At 46.1% G+C, this 21,971-nt stretch overlaps 1 protein-coding gene across 3 annotated transcripts; it reads right to left on the reverse strand.

Annotated features, from left to right (window-relative positions):
* Nucleotides 1-2,400: 2,400 nt before the first annotated feature.
* On the reverse strand, nt 2,401-21,921 carry polr1c (RNA polymerase I and III subunit C). 3 transcript variants are annotated; one of them, XM_033020758.1, is made up of 9 exons: nt 21,711-21,921; nt 21,540-21,611; nt 17,490-17,597; nt 16,042-16,174; nt 13,172-13,291; nt 11,746-11,898; nt 9,432-9,581; nt 4,180-4,296; nt 2,401-2,976 (listed from the first exon to the last, which is right to left on the reverse strand). In XM_033020758.1, exons 1-9 carry the CDS (start codon nt 21,786-21,788, stop codon nt 2,858-2,860), a joined length of 1,050 nt encoding a protein of 349 aa, XP_032876649.1. In that variant the 5' UTR covers nt 21,789-21,921; the 3' UTR covers nt 2,401-2,857. The 3 variants fall into 3 exon arrangements, with proteins under 3 accessions (XP_032876649.1, XP_032876650.1, XP_032876651.1); XM_033020759.1 differs by having other exon boundaries at nt 17,490-17,589; nt 21,711-21,796; XM_033020760.1 differs by lacking the exon at nt 17,490-17,597.
* Between the last annotated feature and the right edge of the window lie 50 nt (nt 21,922-21,971).

Consider the following 21,971-nt stretch of genomic DNA (forward strand, 5'->3'; position numbering starts at 1 on the left):
CTCTAGGTCAGTCATTATATAATTACAGTAACATAGTTTTTCTTTCCTCACTGCCTGGTCGCTACAGCCTTTGCGTTCAGTTTTTACGTGTTCCATAGTTTTCACTTAAACCACCCTGATTTATCTACGAACAGTTTCCACTCTTCGTAAAAATCTTGCCCCGCATACCACCTTCAAACGTTTCCCTTCTGACCTGAAAGCTACGCTCTGTCATTTACATTCCCAACCTAGGAAAAAAAGATTTTAGTGTCTACCCTAACTGCAACTCATAATTTTATATACTTCTATCAGGTCTCCCCTCAACTTCTGACATTCCAGAGAAAGCAATCCATGTTTGTTCCAAACTCTTCCTATAGTATACACTTGACACTTTCTTTACCACTCCATCTACTTGTCTTGCCATTTTCAGGGAGCAATAGACTTGGACACCAAGATCCCTTCCAACATCAATGCTGTTATGGGTCTTGCCATTAACGGTATACTTTCTCCATTCAACCTCCCAAAGTGCAACACATCACACAAGCTCAGAATAAATTCCACCTGCCATCTCTCCGACCATACCTGTTATTGATCTAAATCTCACTGGATCTTTTGATAGCCTTCCTCACTGTTGGCAACTCCACCAATTATAGCATTGTCTACAAAATTAACAGTGAAACCACTGACATTTACATCCAAAACATTTATATATGTCACAAACAAACAACAACGGTTTCAGCACAGATCCTTGCGGAACACCGATCACTCCCTCCAGCCAGAATAACACCCTTCCATCACAAACATGTCTTCTGTTAATAAACCAGTTCTGAATCCAGGCTGTCAGGTCACCATGGATGCCATGCATCTTAAGCTTCTGCATCAGCCTACCATGAAGGACTACAACCCTATCCTCATCAAACGCCTTTATCATTCCACAATAAACTCGATCAGGTTAGTAAGACATAGCCTACCGCAGACAAAGCTATGCTGGCTTTCCCCAATTAGCCCATTCTCCTCCAAATTCAAGTAAATCATATCCCGCAGAATTTCTCTCCCATAGCCAAGCCTATAATTTCCTAGATTATTTTTACTTCCCTTGAACAAAGGAAAAACATTGGCTACTCTTCAGTCCACTCAATAACATGGGCTTTATCCAACTTAATGGTTTTCCAAGAGACCGAACACCACCTCTTCCTTGATCACAAGCTACCCAAGTCTTCTCTGTACTGATCTCACTACCCACCACATGCTTGGTGAATAGCAAGGTACTCGCTTAGAACCTCACCTACATTCTTCTAAAAGCAAAAATTCCTTCATCTATCCATAAATGGTCCTACATACTCACTAGTGTCCCTATTGTTTTTAAATTTGCATATAAAAATCCTTGGGACTTCTTTAAAATTCTACTTGCCAATGACATTACATGCCTCCTTTTGGCCTTTCTAATTGCCTGCTTGAATTCAGTCTGTAGAAGGACCGTTGCACTATTTCTGTTTAAAACACTCTTGATTCAGTCCAAAGCAGGGTTTCAACTCGAAACATTGTCAGTCCATTTCCCACCAGATGCTGCCTGAGAGGCCTAGTTGCACCAGCAGTTTCCCTTTTACTTAAGATTTCAATATCCACAGTTTCTGTGTCACCAGGGGTAATGGATGAGCAGCAAGAGAAGCTAAGGCATGTGAATCTGTAGCTACATCTGGAGAGACACAAATCCATCAAAGTGTCATTGATTTTTCCAGCGAATGGAAATGCAAGTTATAATCACCCACTTTGTATGAAGTTAATTTTATATCAATGGGACGATGGTGGAGAAAGTAAAAAACTTCAAATTCCTGGGCGTACATATTTCCGAAGATCTTTCCTGGACTCAGCACACTGATGCAATTATAAGGAAAGCACATCAGCGCCTCTACTTCCTGAGAAGATTACGGCGATTCAGTATGTCAAAGAGGGTTCTCTTGAACTTCTACAGGTGCACAGTAGAGTGCATATTGACTGGTTGCATCATGGCCTGGTTCGGCAACTTGAACATCCAAGAGCAGAAAAGACCGCAAAAAGTTGTGAACACGGCCCAGTCCATCACCGGCTGACCTCCCCACCATCAAAGGGATTTATCAGAGTCGCTGCCTCAAAAAGGCAGCCAATATCATCAGAGTCCCACACCATCCTGGCCTCACACTCATTTCACCACTGCTATCGGGAAGAAGATACAGAAGCCTGAAAACTGTAACGTCCAGGCTCAAGAACAGCTTCTTCCCTACAGCCATTAGGCTCTTAACCGCCATTAGGCTCTTAAACACTACAACCTCTGAACTGCAATAGACTATTTATTATTGCACTGTTTTGTTTGTTTTTTGAGTATGTATGTATAAGAATATCTGGAACATTTGACAATAAAACACTCTTGACTCTTGAGATTAGAGTCGATACGAAAACACTTTATTCTTGCAACATATTTACACATACAGATGACAATACCTTGGAATCACAAGTCCATCCCAGTTTATGAACGTCTGACTCGTGTACAGTCTGTACATATGAATGGGTTACAAACAGTTCACAAGAGCAGAACACTGTTGTAACCTGATGATGACATGTACGAGTTCTGATGAAAGGTCATCAATCCGAAACAACTCGTGGATGTTGCCCGATTTGCTACATATTTCCATCATATTATTTTTATTTGTATTGAAATTATGGACCATTATCAGACAATCAGTGTAATTGTCATTGTCCTCCCATTAATTTGCAGTGCAGGGAGATCATCGCTAAACCAAGTCAGTGACACTCCAGTTCTGTCAGATTCAATGAGTGCTCAGGAAGGAGCACACCATTCCCATTGTCCAGAGCCACCAAAGCCAGTCAACAAGTGTGGAGCTCAGTCTACTTGTACCGCATCCAGTTCATTCAGAAATCTTCTACATTTTGTTATCAGGACTTTCATGGCTTCAGACACTAACACATCTGGTGGAAGAATTCCAGTTGATTCTACTGAAACTTTAAAGATAAAGAAGCTTAGTGGACAGCAACATCCCAAGAAATTGGGAAAAGCCAAGGCAACTGATGTTTTTAAAAGGATAACCTAGCTCCCATTGCCCAAAAGTTGAACTTGCCGACTTCTCGAACCTTCCCCATTCTGTGTGAACAAACATAACTACATGGAAGGGAGGCCGTTACATCCAAAGTCACTCACCCCGGATTCCGATGGACAACATCCCACCACAGAATCAACGAATCTCCCTCTGTTCCAGCACTCACACAAACCTTTTTTCAACCAAGTTGCTGGCTACATACCCCTCATTTGTATTAAAATAAAAATTGTAAATGCTGGAATTCTAAAATTAAAAACACAAAATTCTAGAAACAGAGTTAGAGAATGAAGTGTTATGTTTCAAGTAGTGGAGAAAGTAGGGTAAGGGTGGATCAGGTAAAGGGAATATATCTGATGGGGTTGCCATAGGGATCTGATGACCTTGGATCACCTCTGCAACCATTCTCCTTCCCACCTAAAATATTAATTCCCTTTCCTCAGACGCTACCTGCCCATGTCAAACAATTTGTGTCCTTTGTATTGAGTGGTGTAACATTGATCTTGAAAAGTACCGTAAGAATCTTTATTACTTGAAGAGACAGTCAAAATCAATGTGCAACTGATTACAAAGGGCTTTGACCCAAAATTGGATCTGTTTCTCTCTCTCTCGATAGATTCTGCCAAACTTGTTGAATATGTCCAGCATCTGGTTTTATTGGGTTCCCTTTGGCATGGGGAGGTGGTTTGGTGAGGATGGAAAGGGGTGGGGGATGGCGACAACTCAGTCTACTCCAGCTGAACTCTACAGCCAGTGAGCAGTCCAACAGTTGTATACACCACGGGGTGCCTAGTCAACAGTTGTCTACACCACAGAAAAGGAGCCCAGTCCAATTCCTGTTGTCCACACTATGGGAAGAGTCCAGTAGAGATCCAATTATCTACATTGTGCGATGGAACCAAGTCCAGATCCAGTTGACTCCACAATGGGAAGATAACTCAATGCGGTTTCAATCTCTACACGGTGGGTAGGGTGTCCAGACCAATTCTGTGCACCACAGACAGAGCAGCTACACAATTAACTCAAAATATTCCCAAACCCAAAATATACTTGCCTTTCATTGCTCGACATTCCTAGAATAACCCTCCCTCAAACCACAGCATGTACTTACAGATGTAATGATCTCGAACTCTACCAAGACGGACAAGGTTTTTAAGGTCATCATGCCGGAATATCTCCCGACTGCAGGTGTCCAAACGAGAGTTCACAACTGTGGCAAATTTTCTTCCTAAGGCCAGAGGGACAAGTGAGTTCTCAATTCCCGGTCAGAGACAATATTATATATCAGACTAGACACCAATGTAATCTTATTCCTGTTTATTTGCTTCAAAAGTTAATAAGCCCTGGCTAAGAGTGTACCAGTTGGAAAATTGCATCAATATAGTATAGATAAAATAGGGTTTCCCTAATTTATATCACTATGTGGGAACATTGAAATCAGTAAATTTGGCTAGGCAAGACTCAAACCTCAGAATGGTTACTTTCTTTTAAATCAATGAGCTGACTCATGACTCAGTACAAATCTCAGACTTTATGCAGAACCTATAATAAGACATTCAGTCCAACAGTCTTGCATCCTACTTAGAAAAACATAGAAAAATAGGTGCAGGAATAGGCCATTCGGCCCTTCGAGTCAGCACTGCCATTCAATATGATCATGGCTGATCATCTAAAATCAGTACCCACTCTTGCTTCCCCCCCCCCCCCCCATATCCCTTGATTCCGTTAGCCCTAAGAGCTAAGTCTTAAAAAAAAACATCTAGTGAAACATCTAGTGGCAAAGAATTCCACAGATTCACAATCTCTGGATAAAAATGATTTTCCTCATCTCAGTCCTAAATGGCCTACCCTTATTCTTAAACTGTGACCCCTGGTTCTGGACTCACCCAACATCGGGAACATTTTTCCTGCATCTAGCCTGTCCAATCCTTTAAGAATTATATGTTTCTATAAGATCTCCTCTCATCCTTCCAAATTCCAGTGAAAACAAGCCCAGTTGACCCATTCTTTCATCATATGTCAGTCCCGCCATCTCGAAAATTAACCAGGTGAACCTTTGCTGCACTTCCTCAATAGCAATAATGTCCTTCCTCAAATTAGGAGACTAAAATTGCACACAATATTCCAGGTGCAGTCTCATCAGGGCCCTCTACAACTGCAGGACCTTCTTGCTCCTATAAACTCAAATCCTCTCGCAATGAAGACCAACATGCCATTTCCTTTCTTCACTGCCTGCTGTACCTGCATGCTTACTTTCAGAGACTGATGTACAAGCACACCCAGGTCTTGTTCCACCTCCCATTTTCCTAATCTGACACCATTCAGCTAATAATCTGCCTTCCTGTTCTTGCCACCAAAGTGGATAACCTCACATTTATCCACATTATACTGCATCTTCTCCTTCACCCAATCTATCCAAGTCACCCTGCAGCCTCGTAGCATCCTCCTGATAGTTCACACTGCCACCCAGCTTTGTGTCATCTGCAAACTTGGAGATGTCATATTTAATTCTCTCGTCTAAATCGTTAATATATATTGTAAATAACTGGCAGGGCTCGAAATTAGCCATTGCCTGGTTGCCAATGGCAACCTACAGTCCCGCTGGGCAACCTAAAAGCCGTGCCATTTTGCCCGGCTTGGCAAGCACCCGGGATACCTATCGTTTAATTCTGAGCGGGCCCCCTCTCCATCTCTCGCTCTCTGTCATTCTCCGTCTCCGCCCGCCACCCGTATCCGGGCCGCCGGGTCTCCGCGCTCTCCTCATCCGCCAGCACGGCCGGCCGCCTTACACATGTGCACAACCACGGCCAGCACCAAACATCCTATAGCGAGGATCTTTGGCCAGCACATCATTGGCCGTGGTTGTGCGCATGTGCCGCCCTGCACATGCGCACTGCCACTGGTCGGCGTCGGCCACTTTCTCCCTCCCTTTGCATTGTGGGAGATCTGACCGCCATTGCTGTGCAGTCGCAGCCTCGCCGCGACCGCTGAAAACCCACGCTGGAATCACTCGCTGGAGCTGGAGTAACTCCCTGGAGTAACTCTTGCTTCTTGGTTTCCTGGTCCTCCAAAAATATTCAACATGGAATTTAAACAGGAGTGGATCCACCACCACCAAACTCTGAAAAATAACAGCCTAATGCATTTTATGTGTTTATTTATTGTGTATATATATATATGGTCTATGGTATATAGACGCACTGAACTTTTATCTCCTGTTCTGTATTATGTTTACATATTCTGTTGTGCTGCAGCAAGCAAGAATTTCATTGTCCTATCTGGGACACATGACAATATAACCCTCTTGTCTCTTGACTTGGACTTAAGCAAAAAAGGGTTCTTCGGGGAAAAAAAAGAGCTACCTTAAATTTACTTGCGTCTGGTTGGGTACCTATAGTAGGGTGAAGACTATTCCATGCTTTAATTGTGCGGGGGAACTCCATGGAGCAGCCGGCATCTCTGGATAGAAGAAATTGTGTGACGTTTCGGGTAGAGACCCTTCTTTAGATTTCCTCTGGTATTAGTGTTTTTAGTTTAATTTAAAGATACAGCGTGGAAACAGGTCCTTCGGCCCACCGAGTCCACGCCGACCACCGATCACCCGTACACTAGTTCTATCCCACACATTAGCGACGCAAGTCAAGAGTCAAGAGTGTTTTATTCTCTCACGTCCCAGTCAGAACAATGAAATCCTTACTTGCAGCAGCACAACAGAATATGTAAACATAGTACTCTGTAAACACTGTTATAAACGAGAAAACAAAACAGTATATTACATATGAATATATAACTATACACACACACACACACAATTTCCCTCCTGGGATTAATACAGTTCTATCGTATAGTATCGTGTGTGTAGGAAAGAACTGCAGATGCTGGTTTAAACTGAAGATAGACACAAAAAGCTGGAGTAACTCAACAGGTCAGACAGAATCTCTGGACAAAAGGAAAATATTACATTTTGGGTTGGGTCTGAAAAAGGTTCCTGCACACCTTTGGAATGTGGAAGGAAACATGAGCACCCGGAGAAAACCCATGCGATCAAAGGGAAAAGGAGCAAACTCCATACAGACAGCACCCTTATTCAGGATCAATTCTGGGTCTCTGGCAATTTTAGGCAGCAACTTTATGGCCAATGAACTTGAACTGAATTAAAACATACAGTACCTGTAAAGGGGAACTTTGCGTCACTTAGAGATTTAAGACTGAAAATGGATAGTTTCTATTTTTAGTAACCAAAGTTATCAACGTGTAATTTTTTGTGTGTTGGAAAATAAAATATAGTGGCACAGCTGGTGGACTTGAGGCCTCACACACCAGGGATCTGTGTTCGATCCTGTCCTCGGGCACTGTCTGTGTTGAATTTGCACATTCTCCCTGCAAGCGTGTAGGTTTCCTCCCACATCCCAAAGACGCAATGGCTTTGTAGGTTAACTTGTCTCTGTAAAATTGCCCCTAATGTGTACGGAGTGGGTGAGGAAAGTGGGATAACAGAACTTGTGTGAATGGGTAGACAAAAATGCTGGAGAAACTCAGCGGGTGAGGCAGCATCTATGGAGCGAAGGAAATAGGCGACGTTTCAGGTCGAGACCCTTCGTCAGACTGTGAGGGTGCGGGGGGGTGGGAAGAAGAAAGGAAGAGGCGGAGACTGAGGGAGAGTTGGGAAGCGGAGGAGAAAGCAGCGACTACCTGACATTGAAGAAGTCAATTTTCATACCGCTGGGGTGTAAACTGCCCAAGCAAAACGGTGGGCCTCACTCTGGCCATGGAGGAGGCCCAGGACAGAAAGGTCGGATTCGGAATGGGAGGCGGAGTTGAAGCGCTGAGCCACAGGGAGATCAGGTTGGTTATTGCGAACCGAGCGGAGGTGTTAGACAAAGCGATCGCCAAGCCTACGCTTGGTCTCACCGATGTAGAGCAGCTGACACCTAGAGCAGAGGATGCAATAGATGAGATTGGAGGAGGTGTAGGTGAACCTCTGCCGCACCTGGAAAGACAGCTTGGGTCCTTGAATGGAGTCAAGGGAGGAGGTAAAGCGACAAGTGTAGCATTTCCTGTGGTTGCAAGGGAAAGTGCCAGGAGAGGGGGTGGTTTGGGTGGGAAGGGACGAATTGACCAGGGAGTTACGGAGGGAGCGTTCTCTGCAGAAAGCCGTCAGGGGAGGAGATTGGAAGATATGGCCAGTGGTGGTATCCCGTTGGTAGACAAAGCTGGAGAAAATCAGCGGGTGATGCAGCATCTATGCAGCGAAGGAATAGACGATGTTTCGGGCCGAGACCCTTCTTCAGACTGATGTCGGGAGGGGGGGGGGGGTCGGGAAAAAGAAAGGAAGAGGCAGAGAGAGTAGGCTGTGCGAGAGTTGGGAATGGTACGGGAAGGAGGCAGAAAGCAAGGACTACCTGAGATTGGAGAAGTCAATGTTCATACCGCTGGGGTGTAAACTACCCAAGCGAAATATGAGGTGCTGTTCCTCCAATTTGCTGTGGGCCTCACTCTGGCCATGGAGGAGGCCCAGGACAGAAAGGTCTGATTCGGAATGGGAGGGGGAGTTGAAATGAAGCGATCGCCAAGCCTGCACTTGGTCTCACCGAGGTTGATCATACGCTGAATAATCCAACCAGAATTTTGTTTGGAAGTGGAAAGAAATAATAGAAATTGCATTCATTGCAATGTGTAAAAAGAGATGAGATACTGTATTGTAATTTTGCTGCATTTCATTGTGGTATATATCATGTCTTGATTGGTGAATATGTTTAGTTTGTGACTTTATTTGGGGTTAACCTGCACTAAAGAAATCAGGAGTAAACAAGATATTATTCTTGCCCTACTTAATGCTGTAAAAAAGTTGCAGCCCATCACAGTTATCCCCCATTAAAGGAGACCTGGTTCATCCTGAATATATTTATATTTGGTAAGACAAAGCTAAATATAAATCACCTCAATAAATTTGAATTAGCTTCAACCGTAATTTCAGGCAGCACATCAAATAATAATAGCTTAATATCTCCCATTATTTTAAAATGGAGTCAGGTACTGATCTTTCTCCCACTGGACAAATCCTTCCTTTACACAACCCCACAATTCTCCAAACTTATACTAAAATCAAATTATTAGAGATGCGACATATCTATAATTTAAAAAAGCTGGAAATATTCAGCAGGTTAGGTCTCATAAGTAGAGAGAGAAGCAGTTATTGACACAAAACATTTGTGCACAGATGACACCTTTTCTGTTGAACATTTCCAACGTTTACTTCCATTGAGGCTAACCTTACTGTCCTCTGGTCTAAAGAGTGCTCTTGGATCAAGTACATTACCCTAAAAATCAGAGATATCATATTCAACTGTGGAATTGACTCACCATTCACAGTCTCAACCTCAATGACACCAGGAGAGAAGCACTGCTTTAATTTATCTGCCAATTCCCCTTCTACAGGACCCAGTAGAGTTATTTCAGGTAGAAGTCGATAGCTTGCTGTGGCAACAGGAGAGAACTTGGCATGGTCTTTTGCTAGGAAGTGAAATACGAGGGAGATTACATTCATGCACAATGCTGCAGTGCACACCAAAGTTTCATTTGCATTCCTTATCAGGTTGTGACATTTTTATAGCTATGTCTCCCAGACTCAAACTCATCAAGAGAAATGATTTTCTATACATGACCCAATCTCATTTTCTTTTTAATACACTGACTAAAAATTATCCAAAAAAAATCATAACCTCAATGACACCAGTAGGCAGTGGGCCGAGGAGCTTTATTCTGCAGTTTCGTGACCCAAGTCACCAAACTACATGAAATTTTCACATATTGTGTAATTTTTTTAATATAAATCACCCCTGAAACTCGATATGAAGAAGACTTGCACATTTTTATTAAATTAGAGAAAAACGGGAAAAATGTCGGGAATTTTTTAGTCAAATCAAAGCACGTTTAACATTGAGTTGTCTGCCAGTTGGCCAATCACGCGCTTTGTTTCAGGCTAGCACACAAAATGGCTGAGGGGGCTTCACAGATGCCTGTTTTACTGGAGATTCCGATGTGTTGTTCTGTGGAATAAATGTCGTGGAAACTTGCAGCAGGTTAATTGTATTTAGTGGGAAAAGCATTAAAAAAGCTGAAGAAAGTGCTGCGAAGTGGATTAAAGTGCAAGAAAGCCTTCAAAGTCCCTGCTGATGTGCTGGAACACAAAGAAGGACCCCATGAATCAACTAACTAAAAGGTAAGACTAAAGTCTGAATTTATGAAAATCTATCTGTATGGACTTTAATTAATTTAATTGCACCCTTTATAATGTGAATAAATTCATTCATTCATTCATTCCTTATTCATTCATTCACTCACTCACTTACTCATTCATTCATGAAATTGAGGGCCTAAACTATAACACAGTCAATTAAACATTGTCACTAATGCCAGCGTGTTGTAGAGTAATAAGTCTTTAACAACTAATCTCGGAGCTGCCTGCGAAAACTTACCGGGAAAAAGTGCTCCGATCGCGGGACCTAGGTGCTCGCGGTAAATAGCGATCGATATCCCTCCGTTTTTCTCCCGTTATCGGGGTCTGAAAACGACCGCTACAGACGGCACTATGTACAGCCTCCTCCCCCCCACGGAGATGAACCGCGGCTCCGCGATCGCGAATCGGCTGCTTATTAAATGAGACCGCGGCTTCACTTTACCGCGAGTACCTAGGCCCCGCGATCGGAGCACTTTTTCCCAGTAAGTTTTCGCAGGCAGCTCCGAGATTAGTTGTTAAAGACTTATTACTCTACTACAAGCTGGCATTAGTGACAATGTTTAATTTACTGTTATAGTTTAGGCCCTCAATTTCATGAATGAATGAATGAATGAGTAAGTGAGTGAGTGAATGAATGAATAAGGAATGAATGAATGAATGAATTTATTCACATTATAAAGGGTGCAATTAAATTAATTAAAGTCCATACAGATAGATTTTCATAAATTCAGACTTTAGTCTTACCTTTTAGTTAGTTGATTCATGGGGTCCTTCTTTGTGTTCCAGCACATCAGCAGGGACTTTGAAGGCTTTTTTGCACTTTAATCCACTCCGCAGCACTTTCTTCAGCCTTTTTAATGCTTTTCCCACTAAATACAATTAACCTGCTGCAAGTTTCCACGACATTTATTCCACAGAACAACACATCGGAATCTCCAGTAAAACAGGCATCTGTGAAGCCCCCTCAGCCATTTTGTGTGCTAGCCTGAAACAAAGCACGTGATTGCCCAACTGGCAGACAACTCAATGTTAAACGTGCTTTGATTTGACTAAAAAATTCCCGACATTTTCCCCGTTTTTCTCTAATTTAATAAAAATGTGCAAGTCTTCTTCATATCGAGTTTCAGGGGTGATTTATATTTAAAAAATTACACAATATGTGAAAATTTCATGTAGTTTGGTGACTTGGGTCACAAAATCCTATTTCTAGACACATTTTTGATGCTCGGCCCACAGCCTACAGGTGAAATATACAGGTTGTTTCTCTGCCAGTTCCCACTGATTAAGGTATGTGTTGGTCGACTGTCTACTGCTTGCTAGAAAGTAGTCTGAGGTTGTTTGTGTTCCCAACAAAGCAGCCAACAGCCCTCTAGCGCTCGTTCCATTTACCCATGGGGAGTGTTGCAAGCAGTGCGATTCTCCCTCCTTTTGACTTACCAATTCCTTTTACACAGTGCACGACCACATCGATTTCCTGCCCTGGGCGGAGTTGAGCGATAAGGATATCATTGTGTACAGGTCGGATTTCAACCTGCCCGAAGAGATCCGCCTGATTCCCAATGGGCACCCACTTCAAGTGCTTGGAATAGACTACAGGACAAATAGAAGAAAGCAAGACTATCCTGTAACTTTGGCAGGACTGAAATACTGGAGCAAATATGATTCACAAAACACCATTATATCAATAACTGGCACAGTGGCACATCGGTAGAACTGCTCCCTTACATTGCCAGAGACCGGGGTTCGATCCTGACTACGGGTATTGTCTGTAAGGAGTTTTTACGTTCTTCCCGTGACCTGCATGGGTTTTCACCGGGAGCTCCGGTTTCGTCCCACATTCCAAAGACGTACAGGTTTGTAGGTTAATTGGCTTGGAAAAAATTGTAAATTGTCCCTAGTGTGTGTAGGATAGTGTTAATATGCGGGGATTGTTGGTTGGTGCAGAGTCAGTGAGGCGATGGGCCCGTTTTCAAGCTGTATTTCTAAACTAAACTGCAATATAAAACAAAATTACCACACTAGTTAGTGGTCATGTTCAGAACCTAAAAAACCCAATTTATAATTTCCCTTGCTATGAAGAAATAATGCAGTGTCTTCAAGATAACATGCTGGGGGTGGGAGATTGCAACCTTCCCTGTTTCGACAAATGCAATCAACCTGCCATGCACAATCAAATAAGATCAAATGGAACAATTTGTCCTCAAACTTTAGGTTGTGCACACCTAATGCAAGAAGAAGACGATAACATGCTTCCAGCCAACACCACACTTTGGCTCAGAGTATATTTTTGTGATTACAATCTACAAAAATCTTTGAAGCATTACGACTGCAGCATTTTCTACAGGTATATGCATTACTGGGGAGGGGATAGGGGACCAACATGATTTTTGAAAATCATTTTATACCTGTTGGCAATTGTGTTATTGTCTGGCTCCTGTTGAGAACCAGTTGCAGTCCTTCCTCAACCGCTGGCCATTATTCTTTCAGGTGGACCCGAGACTGAGCAAGTAGCTCAGAAAAGGGAAGTGGGGAGGGAGGAAAAAGGCTCCTCATTCCTTTTCACATCTGGGTTGGGGATCAGAAACTGACATCCAACCAGATCCAGCCCCTAGATTTGGTCAGCCAGCCTGCCAACTGCCCCTCACTGGTGCATAATTCCCAGTAACTTCTGTTTTCCCCAGGTTCTAGCAGTTTACTTTCCTCTGACATGGGACCACAGGCACTAATCACTTTGCTTCAGAAGATTTCGTGAGAGAGCATTAACAGAGAATTTGAAATTTCAGCAAAACCAACTTAGGTCGAGCTTTAGTAAATACATTGCGAAGAAATTCAAAATATCATAACTGAATTTCAGTTCATTTACCTTTATGATTTAAGTACAGTTCTTCAGGGTCTGAAGAGTCTTTCAGTGCTTTAGGGTTTTTGGTACACTTCACCTTCAGGTGGAAATGTAGTGTGTCAATCTCTGTTCCCTCTTCATCCCCTATAGAAATAATAACACACAATCTCTTTAAGAAGGAACTGCAGATGCTGGAAAATCGAAGGGAGACAAAAATGCTGGAGAAACTCAGCGGGTGAGGAGCTAAGGAAATAGGCAATGTTTCGGGCAGAAATCCTTCTTCAGACAATCTCTTGTCAGGCTAGGGCATTTCAGCTGCTTCATGTTAAAGCATAGTCATTTCAGTGAAGCACTTTTTTTATTCCTGTACCCACATTTAACTACAGGCAGGAAGAGAAATGGAAATGCTGGAAATACTCAGCAAGTTTGACACCATCAACGAAGAGAGAAGAGTTAATACAAATGCAAGAGACAGCAGATTCTGGTCTTGAGCAAAAAGCAAACTCAACAGGTAAAGCAGCAGGATACAAAGTGTTGGAATAACTCAGATCAGGCAGCATCTCTGGAGAACATAGATAGGTGACATTTCGAACCAAGACTCTTCTTCAGACTGAATGTCGAGGGAGGAGAAAGGTAGAAAGAGGACTGAGACAGGACCAAACATGGCAGGCACTGTCCGCCATGGCCTGCTGGATCTCCCGGTTGCTAGCCATTTAACTCCTCGCACCATTCCCCTACTCTTTCTGTCCTGGGCCCCTTCCATTACCAGAATAAGGCCACACACAAATGGAGGAACAGCACCTCATATGTAGATTACAACCCAACATTATGAACATCGATCTCTCCAACTTTAGGTAACCCCCTACTAAACCCTCCCACAAGCTCACCCAACCTCCCTTATTTTTCTCTCCCCCCCCCACCTCCTCCCGTACCCCACCTATTTGTCCCACAACCCCCCGCCCCTAACTTGCATCTCCCTCGCATCGCAATTCGCAACCCTTCAAACCTGGCTCACACCGTCTGCTTTTATCTCTGCCCTTTGTTTCAACCATCTGCATATCAAAAAACCTGCTTTACCAACCACCTGTCATGCACTGTCCTGCCTCTCTCCTCTTCTAGCTTTCTTCTCGCCTCCCTCCATCGACAATCAGTCTGAAGAAAGGTCTTGATCCGAAACGTCACCTATCCATGTTCTCCAGAGATGCTGCCTGACCTGCTGAGTTACTTTTGTGTATTAACCAGCATCTTAGTTCCTTGTTTCTACAGGTGAAGCAGCATCTGTGATGAAATAGACAGCCGACATATTGGGACAAGACCTTTCAAGTTAATCCACTCAAAATATTAACTGCTTCTCCCTCCATCTGTGCCAGTTTCTGATTTTTAAATTCTCCCTCAAAACATAAACATTCAGTCAAAGGATACCTGAATACCAAGTTTTGCTTTGTGTCTCGTGGATGTTAAATCATATAACAGCTATTCGACACAGTGGGTTTTGTGTACCAGTGTACCAATTACTTCATAACTCACCATAACGCACAACACATAATCCTCCGAAATATCCGCCACCACCAACGGGATCCCACCATTAGCCACATTTTCCCATCTCCACCCCTTTCTGCCTTCCGCAGACATTTCGCTCTGCAACTCCCTGGTTAACTCATCCCTTCCCACCCAAACCACCCCCTCCCCAGGTACCTTCCCCAGTAACTGCAGACGATGCACCGCCTGTTACTATACCTCCTCCCTCGACTCTGTCCAGGGACCCCGACAGTCCTCAGGTTAGGCACTGGTTCACTTGCACCTCTTCCAACCTCATCTACTGCATCCGCTGTTCAAGATGTGGACTCATACATCGGCAAGACCAAATGCCGACTGGGCGATCGTTTTGCGGAACACCTTCGCTCAGCCCGCGTGAACCAACCTGATCTCCCGGTTGCTGGACACTTTAATTCTCCTTCCCATTCCTACACAGACCTTTCTGTCCTCAGTCTCGTCCATTGTCAATGGTCACACAGACCTGTTCTGTATTTATTTATGCCTACTATATTCTGTTGTTCTGAAGCAAAGCAAGAATTTCATTGTCCTATCTGGGACACATGACAATAAACTCTCTTGAATCTCTAATATTGATTTCTCTCACTTCAGGTAGCCCTGGCATTCCCTCTCTATCCCTCCCCCACCCAAGTCGCACTAGCTTCTCATTTTCACCCTAAAAACAGCTTACAATTGCCTGTTTCCTTTATCATCATTACTTTTTTGCATATCTTTCATTCATTGTTATTCATCTCTCCACATCACCATCTATATATCTCATTTTCCTTATCCCTTAACAGTCTGAAGAAGGGTCTCTACCTAAAATGTCACCCATTCCTTCTCTCCAGAGATGCTGCCTGTCCCACTGAGTTACTGCAGGTTTTTGTCTATCTTAGTTTTAAACCAGCATCTGCCGTTCTTTCTTACTCATAACTCCATTAACCCTGATTCAATTTAGTGCTGCACGTTTAGGTTTGCATATTCTTTCTGTGACAACACAGGTTTCCTCCAGCGGCTTCCATTTCCTTCCAATACCAAAACATTTACAGGATAATTGGGTACTACAAATTACCCCCAGCAGAGTAATGAGTTTCAAAAATTAAAGAGGAATTACACAGATACATAGACCATAGGTGCAGGAGTAGGCCATTCGACCCTTCGAGCCAGCACCGCCATTCAATGTGATCATAGCTGATCATCCACAATCAGTACTCCGTTCCTGCCATTTCCCCATATCCTTTGATTCTGCCCGCTCTAAGAGCTTGCTAGAGTTAGTGGGTATTTGAATGAAAATAGGGCACCATGCTTTTGAGAAGTCCCCAGCATATCTTTTCATGGCTGAGACAAAACAACATCCTCACCTGTGCTCCTGTACTCAAATAGTCGTGGGTCTGCTTTGATGGGGATGAGGCCTAGTCTGTGCGCCAAGATTTCATCCTGAACAATGGAGGTGTTGTTGTAGATAAATGCCTTCTCCACAGCCATGGTTGGGACCTAATGCAACAGCAAACAATGTCAAATTGTGCCTTAGTAGTTCTCGAGAGGCTCAATGTAGTTGAGCCACAGTCCTGACTCAACACTCATTCACAGCTGTGCTGAATGGGTTACTCTTGTTAAATTGATGAAGAGCCATAGTTAGGCTCTTGTATGCTCCCTCCATTAGGGTTTTCTTTGAAGGGAGTTTTGGTCTAGTATCTTTGTTTCAAATTTCACCTTCTACAATGGAAATAGGAATAGCACAGAAACAGGCCCTTTGGCCCAACTTGACCAAGATGCCCCAGCTAAGCTAGCCCCATCTGCCTGTGCATGGCCGATATCCCCCAAAGCCTTTCCCTATCCACGTACCTGTCTATTTGGCAGGTTGTTCCATACACTTACTACCCTCTGTGAGAAAAGGCTACCCCTCAGATTCGTATTAAACTCGTTACACCTATGTGCTCTCATTTTTAATTCCCCAACACTGGGAAAAAGTATTCTCGTGCATTTACCCCATCTGTTCTCTCATATTTTGATACACCTGTAAAATTACTCTTCATTTTCATATCCTCTAAGGAATAAGGTCCCAGCTTGCCCCAACTCTCCCTAGTTTAGCCCCTCCAGTTCTGGAAACATCCTCGTAAATTTCTGTATCGACATCCAGCCTCCCACTTGTTTCATATGTGCATTGCATCCTGTCCCCCTGTCAATCTAGTTGAAGCCATCCTTGTATAATACTTACACTCCTGCCAGCGTTTTGGTTTCCAAAGACGTGCAGGCTTGTAGGTTAATTGGCTTGGTAAATGGAAAAATGGTCCCTAGTGTGTGTAGGATAGTGTTAATGTGCGGGGATCGCTGGTCGGCAGGGACCCGGTGGGCCGAAGGGCCTGTTTCCGTGCTGTATCTCTAAACTAAACTAAATGTTCTTGTAGCTGAACCGCTGGATGGAGGAGGCAGATAAGAGCTCCTGTTTTAATTACTGGAAATGGGAAATTATGCAAAGTATCCATTCTGGTTGACACATGAACACAAATAGGCCAGTTAGTCTCTCAAAACTATTAAACAGAGGTCATGGGTGATCTATGATCCAATGTATAGCTTTGACTACATTTCACCCCAAAAAACTATTGATTTCCAATATACACCATGACTATCAATTGAACTAGTTTAGATGGGCATCTTGATCAACATGGATGAGTTATGGCAAAGGGCCTATTTCCGTGTATTACGGCTCTATTAAAAAATGCGGTATCAATTCTATTTTGCAAAATACGGTTCTAAACTGCCTATGTTGAAGGCAACGTAGTAGAGCTGGATATTGAGATTACATCACCTCAGCAAGCAAGATGCGGCGGAAGGCATTTGCAATAGCGGCATCAATTCCAATCATGTCAAACTCCAAAGTGTCTTCCTCCATTTGTAAAATGTCAATCCTGAAATTCTAATGCAGACAAAGGTCAAATGCCTCTCACTTTACAAGGGACTCATGATTTTTCACTTCTACCCCTTGGGTAAACAGAGTTGATTCTGGTGTATGCATAGTTTACAAAGCCAGGCAACAATTTTCTCCACAACCATTAATTGAAAGTGAGTAATGCTGCAAGCAAACTGTTTTTCAGAGGTTCTAAGGTCTTAAGTGAAAGGAGCAGAATTAGGCCATGCGGCCCAAGAAGTCTACTCGCCATGCAATCATAGCTGATTTATTTCTCCCTTCTAACCCCATTCTCCTGCCTTCTCCCCATAACTCCAGACACCCACAGGGTGGCTACAGAGGCGCAGCGGTAAAGTTGCTGCTTTACAGCGTTTGCAGCACCGGAGACCCGGGTTCGATCCCGACTACGGGTGCTGTATGTATGGAGCATGTACGCTCTCTCCATGACCGCGTGGGGGTTAATTGGCTTGGTGTATGTGTAAATTGTTCCTAGTGTGTGTAGGATAGTGTTAATGTGTGGAGCTCGCTGGTCGATGTGGACTTGGTCGGCCGAAGGGCCTGTTTCCGCACTGTATCTCTAAACTAAACTAAAACTGTACTAATCAAGAAACTATCTACCTCTGCCTTCAAAATATCCACTGACTTGGCCTACACAGACTTCTGTGGCAAATAATTCCAGATCCTCCACATCTCCTTCCTAAAGGAACGTCCATTAATTCTGGGGCTGTAACCTCTAGACCTAGACTCTCCCACTAGTGGAAATATCCTCTCCACATCCACTCTATACAAGCCCTTCACTGAGGTTCCCCCTCATTTAGCGAGTACAGGCCCAGTGCCGTCAAACGCTCATCATATATTCACCTACTCATTCCTGGGATCATTCTTGTAAACCTCCTCTGGACCCTCTCCAGGACCAGCATATCCTTCCTCAGATAATCAAGTTTGCTGATGACACTGTGGTGGTGGGCCTGATCTCAGACAACGATGAGAAGGCCTACTGGGAGGAGGTGGCTGATCTGGCACTCTGGTGTCAGGACAACAGCCTCCTCTTGAACATCAAAAAAACTATGGAGCTGACCGTGGACTTTAGGAGGGCACATCATCCGAGGACGTACACACCATTGAGGATAAATGGGGATACTGTGGATAGGGTGAGTTGTTTTAAATATCTGGGAGTCCACATCTCTGAGGATATGACATGGACATCACACGCTGCAGCACTCGTGAGTAAGGCAAGGCAGCGCCTTTACCACCTCAGGCAATTGAGGAAATTCAGAGTGTCTCCGAGGATCCTGCAGTGCTTCTACTCAGTGGCTGTGGAAAGCATCTTGTCTGGAAATATTACAATCTGATTTGGGAATTGCTCTGCCCAGGACAAGAAGGCTCTGCAGAGTAGTGCGTTCGGCCGAACGCACTATGGGAACTTCACTCCCCCCCTCTGCAGGAACTATACATCAGGAGGTATAACTCCAGAGCCAATAAAATCATGGGAGACCGCTTCAACCCCTGCAACGGACTGTTCCAGCTGCTACGGTCAGGCGAACGCCTCCGTTGCCATGCTGTGAGAACGGAGAGGTTGAGAAGGAGTTTCTTCCCAGAGGCCATTAGGACTGTAAACTCCTATCTCACCAGGGACTAACATTTACTGTACCATTCTGCTTTTTTTTTTTAAATTGCTGTTTTTTCCACTTTTTCCTTCCGCCCACAATATTTAATATGTAAAAGAATATGTGATTCTGTTCCATTCTGTTTGTAGTTTGTTTGGTTGTTTGTTTGTTTGTCTTTTTGCACAAAGTCCGCGAGCATTGCCACTTTTCATTTCACTGCACATCTCGTATGTGTATGTGACGAATAAACTTGACTTGACTTGATATGGTACCCAAAACTGCTCACAACACTCCAAATGTAGCCTGACCAGCACCTTATAGAGCCTCAGCATTATATCCCTGTTTTTGTATTCTAGCCCTCTTGAACTAAATGCTGGCATTGGTGGTTATCTGGAATAAGCTGCCAGAGGTGGTAGGTGACAGATATAATTACAAAGTTTAAAAGACATTGGAACAAATACTTTAAGACATGGAAGGTGCAGATGTATTTGGCCTGATGTAGACAAATGGAATTAGTATAGATAAGTATTACAGTCAGCATTGATGATGTGAGCTGAAAGGGCCCCGGTTCTGTGCTGTACGATTTAATGAAGGTATTTCAAGTACTGTTTGGAATCTGCAATTTCTTATGACCCAAGACGAGGGAGCACAAGTTTAAGGGGCTCGATGCAGAGGCAGGAGGGAGTATCAACAGAGACCTGTGCGCGCCTCCTTGCTCCCATACCTAACTCCACACCCTGGATACCTGGTTTTCCCACCCCATTCCCCCACCCCCTGGCTACAACCATACCCCACCCTTCGAGCAGCCCCCGTCCCCGCCCCCACCCCCTGGCTACCACTGGCCCCACCCCCTGGCTGTCGGCTCCCCACCCCCTGGCTGCCACTGTCCCCACTCCTTGGCTGTCGGCTCCCCACCCCCAGGCTGTCGGCTCCCCACCCCCTGGCTGCCACTGTCCCCACCCCCTGACTGCCACTGTCCCCACCCTCTGGCTGTCGGCTCCCCACCCCCTGGCTACCACTGGCCCCACCCCCTGGCTGTCGGCTCCCCACCCCCTGGCTGCCACTGTCTCCACCCCCTGGCTACCACTGGCCCCACCCTCTGGCTGTCGGCTCCCCACCCCCTGGCTGCCACTGTCCCCACCCCCACCCCCTGGCTGCCACTGTCCCCACCCCCTGGCTGTCAGCTCTCCACCCCCTGGCTGCCACTGTCCCCACCCCCTGGCTGCCACTGTCCCCACCCCCTGGCTGTCGGCTTCCCACCCCCTGGCTGCCACTGTCCCCACCCCCAGGCTGCCACTGTCCCCACCCCCTGGCTGCCACTGTCCCCACCCCCTGGCTGTCCGCTCCCCACCCCCTGGCTGCCACTGTCCCCACCCCCTGGCTGCCACTGTCCCCACCCCCTGGCTGTCGGCTTCCCACCCCCTGGCTGCCACTGTCCCCACCCCCAACCCCTGGCTGCCACTGTCCCACCCCCTGGCTGCCACTGTCCCCACCCCCACCCTGCCACTGTCCCCACCCCCACGCTGCCACTGTCCCCACCCCCTGGCTGCCACTGTCCTCACCCCCACCCTGCCACTGTCCCCACCCCTACCCTGCCACTGTCCCCACCCCTACCCTGCCACTGTCCCCACCCCCTGGCTGTCACTGTCCCCACCCCTGGCTGCCACTGTCCCCACCCCCTGGCTGTCACTGTCCCCACCCCCTGGCTGTCACTGTCCCCACCCCCACCTTGCCACTGTCCCCACCCCCTGGCTGTCACTGTCCCCACCCCCACCCTGCCACTGTCCCCACCCCCCCCCTGCCACTGTTCCCACCCCCTGGCTGTCACTGTCCCCACCCCCACCCTGCAACTGTCCCCACCCCCACCCTGTCACTGTCCCCACCCCCACGCTGCCATTGTCCCCACCCCCACCCTGCCACTGTCCCCACCCCCACCCTGCCACTGTCCCCACCCCCACCCTGTCACTGTCCCCACCCCCACCCCCACGCTGCCACTGTCCCCACCCCGCCACTGTCCCCACCCCCACCCTGCCACTGTCCCCACCCCCACCCTGCCACTGTCCCCACCCCCACCCTGCCACTGTCCCCACCCCCACCCTGTCACTGTCCCCACCCCCACCCCCACGCTGCCACTGTCCCCACCCCGCCACTGTCCCCACCCCCTCCCTGCCACTGTCCCCACCCCCACCCTGCCACTGTCCCCACCCCCACGCTGCCAGTCCCCACCCCCACCCTGTCACTGTCCCCACCCCCACCCTGCCACTGTCCCCACCCCTGGCTGCCACTGTCCCCACCCCCACCCCTGGCTGCCACTGTCCCCACCCCCTGTCTGTCGGCTCCTCACCTTCTCGAAGCGACGCTGGCTCCACGTGTCATCGTAGCCGGGGTAGTTCCCGGGAAAGTCGGTGGTGTGGGCCTGAGGGGTTATAAAGAATTAACAGCAGCTACATGACAAATCAGTGGCGACGGCAGCCGAATTCACACGTGAACCATGTTCGCGGGGCGACACACTCACATTGTGGACACTGAACTCCTTGAGAACCACTCGGTTGCGAATCAGCTCGACGTGCTCCCGGCCGCCCGCCATTGCCATTGCGCAGCTGCAGCAGCAGCAGCAGCAGCCTGATGGTTACAGTTCAAACCCGCACGCACAGCGCATGCCCCGCCTCCCAGGGACCGTGGGTCCCGAATGACGTACACTACGTCTCCCGCATGACGTGCGCCACACCTCCCGCAACGTCCTCGGCGTAGTCGCGCGGGGCTTTGTGGTCCACGT

The sequence above is a fragment of the Amblyraja radiata genome, chromosome 5, assembly GCF_010909765.2.
Source record: "Amblyraja radiata isolate CabotCenter1 chromosome 5, sAmbRad1.1.pri, whole genome shotgun sequence".
Taxonomy (NCBI): Eukaryota; Metazoa; Chordata; class Chondrichthyes; order Rajiformes; family Rajidae; genus Amblyraja; species Amblyraja radiata.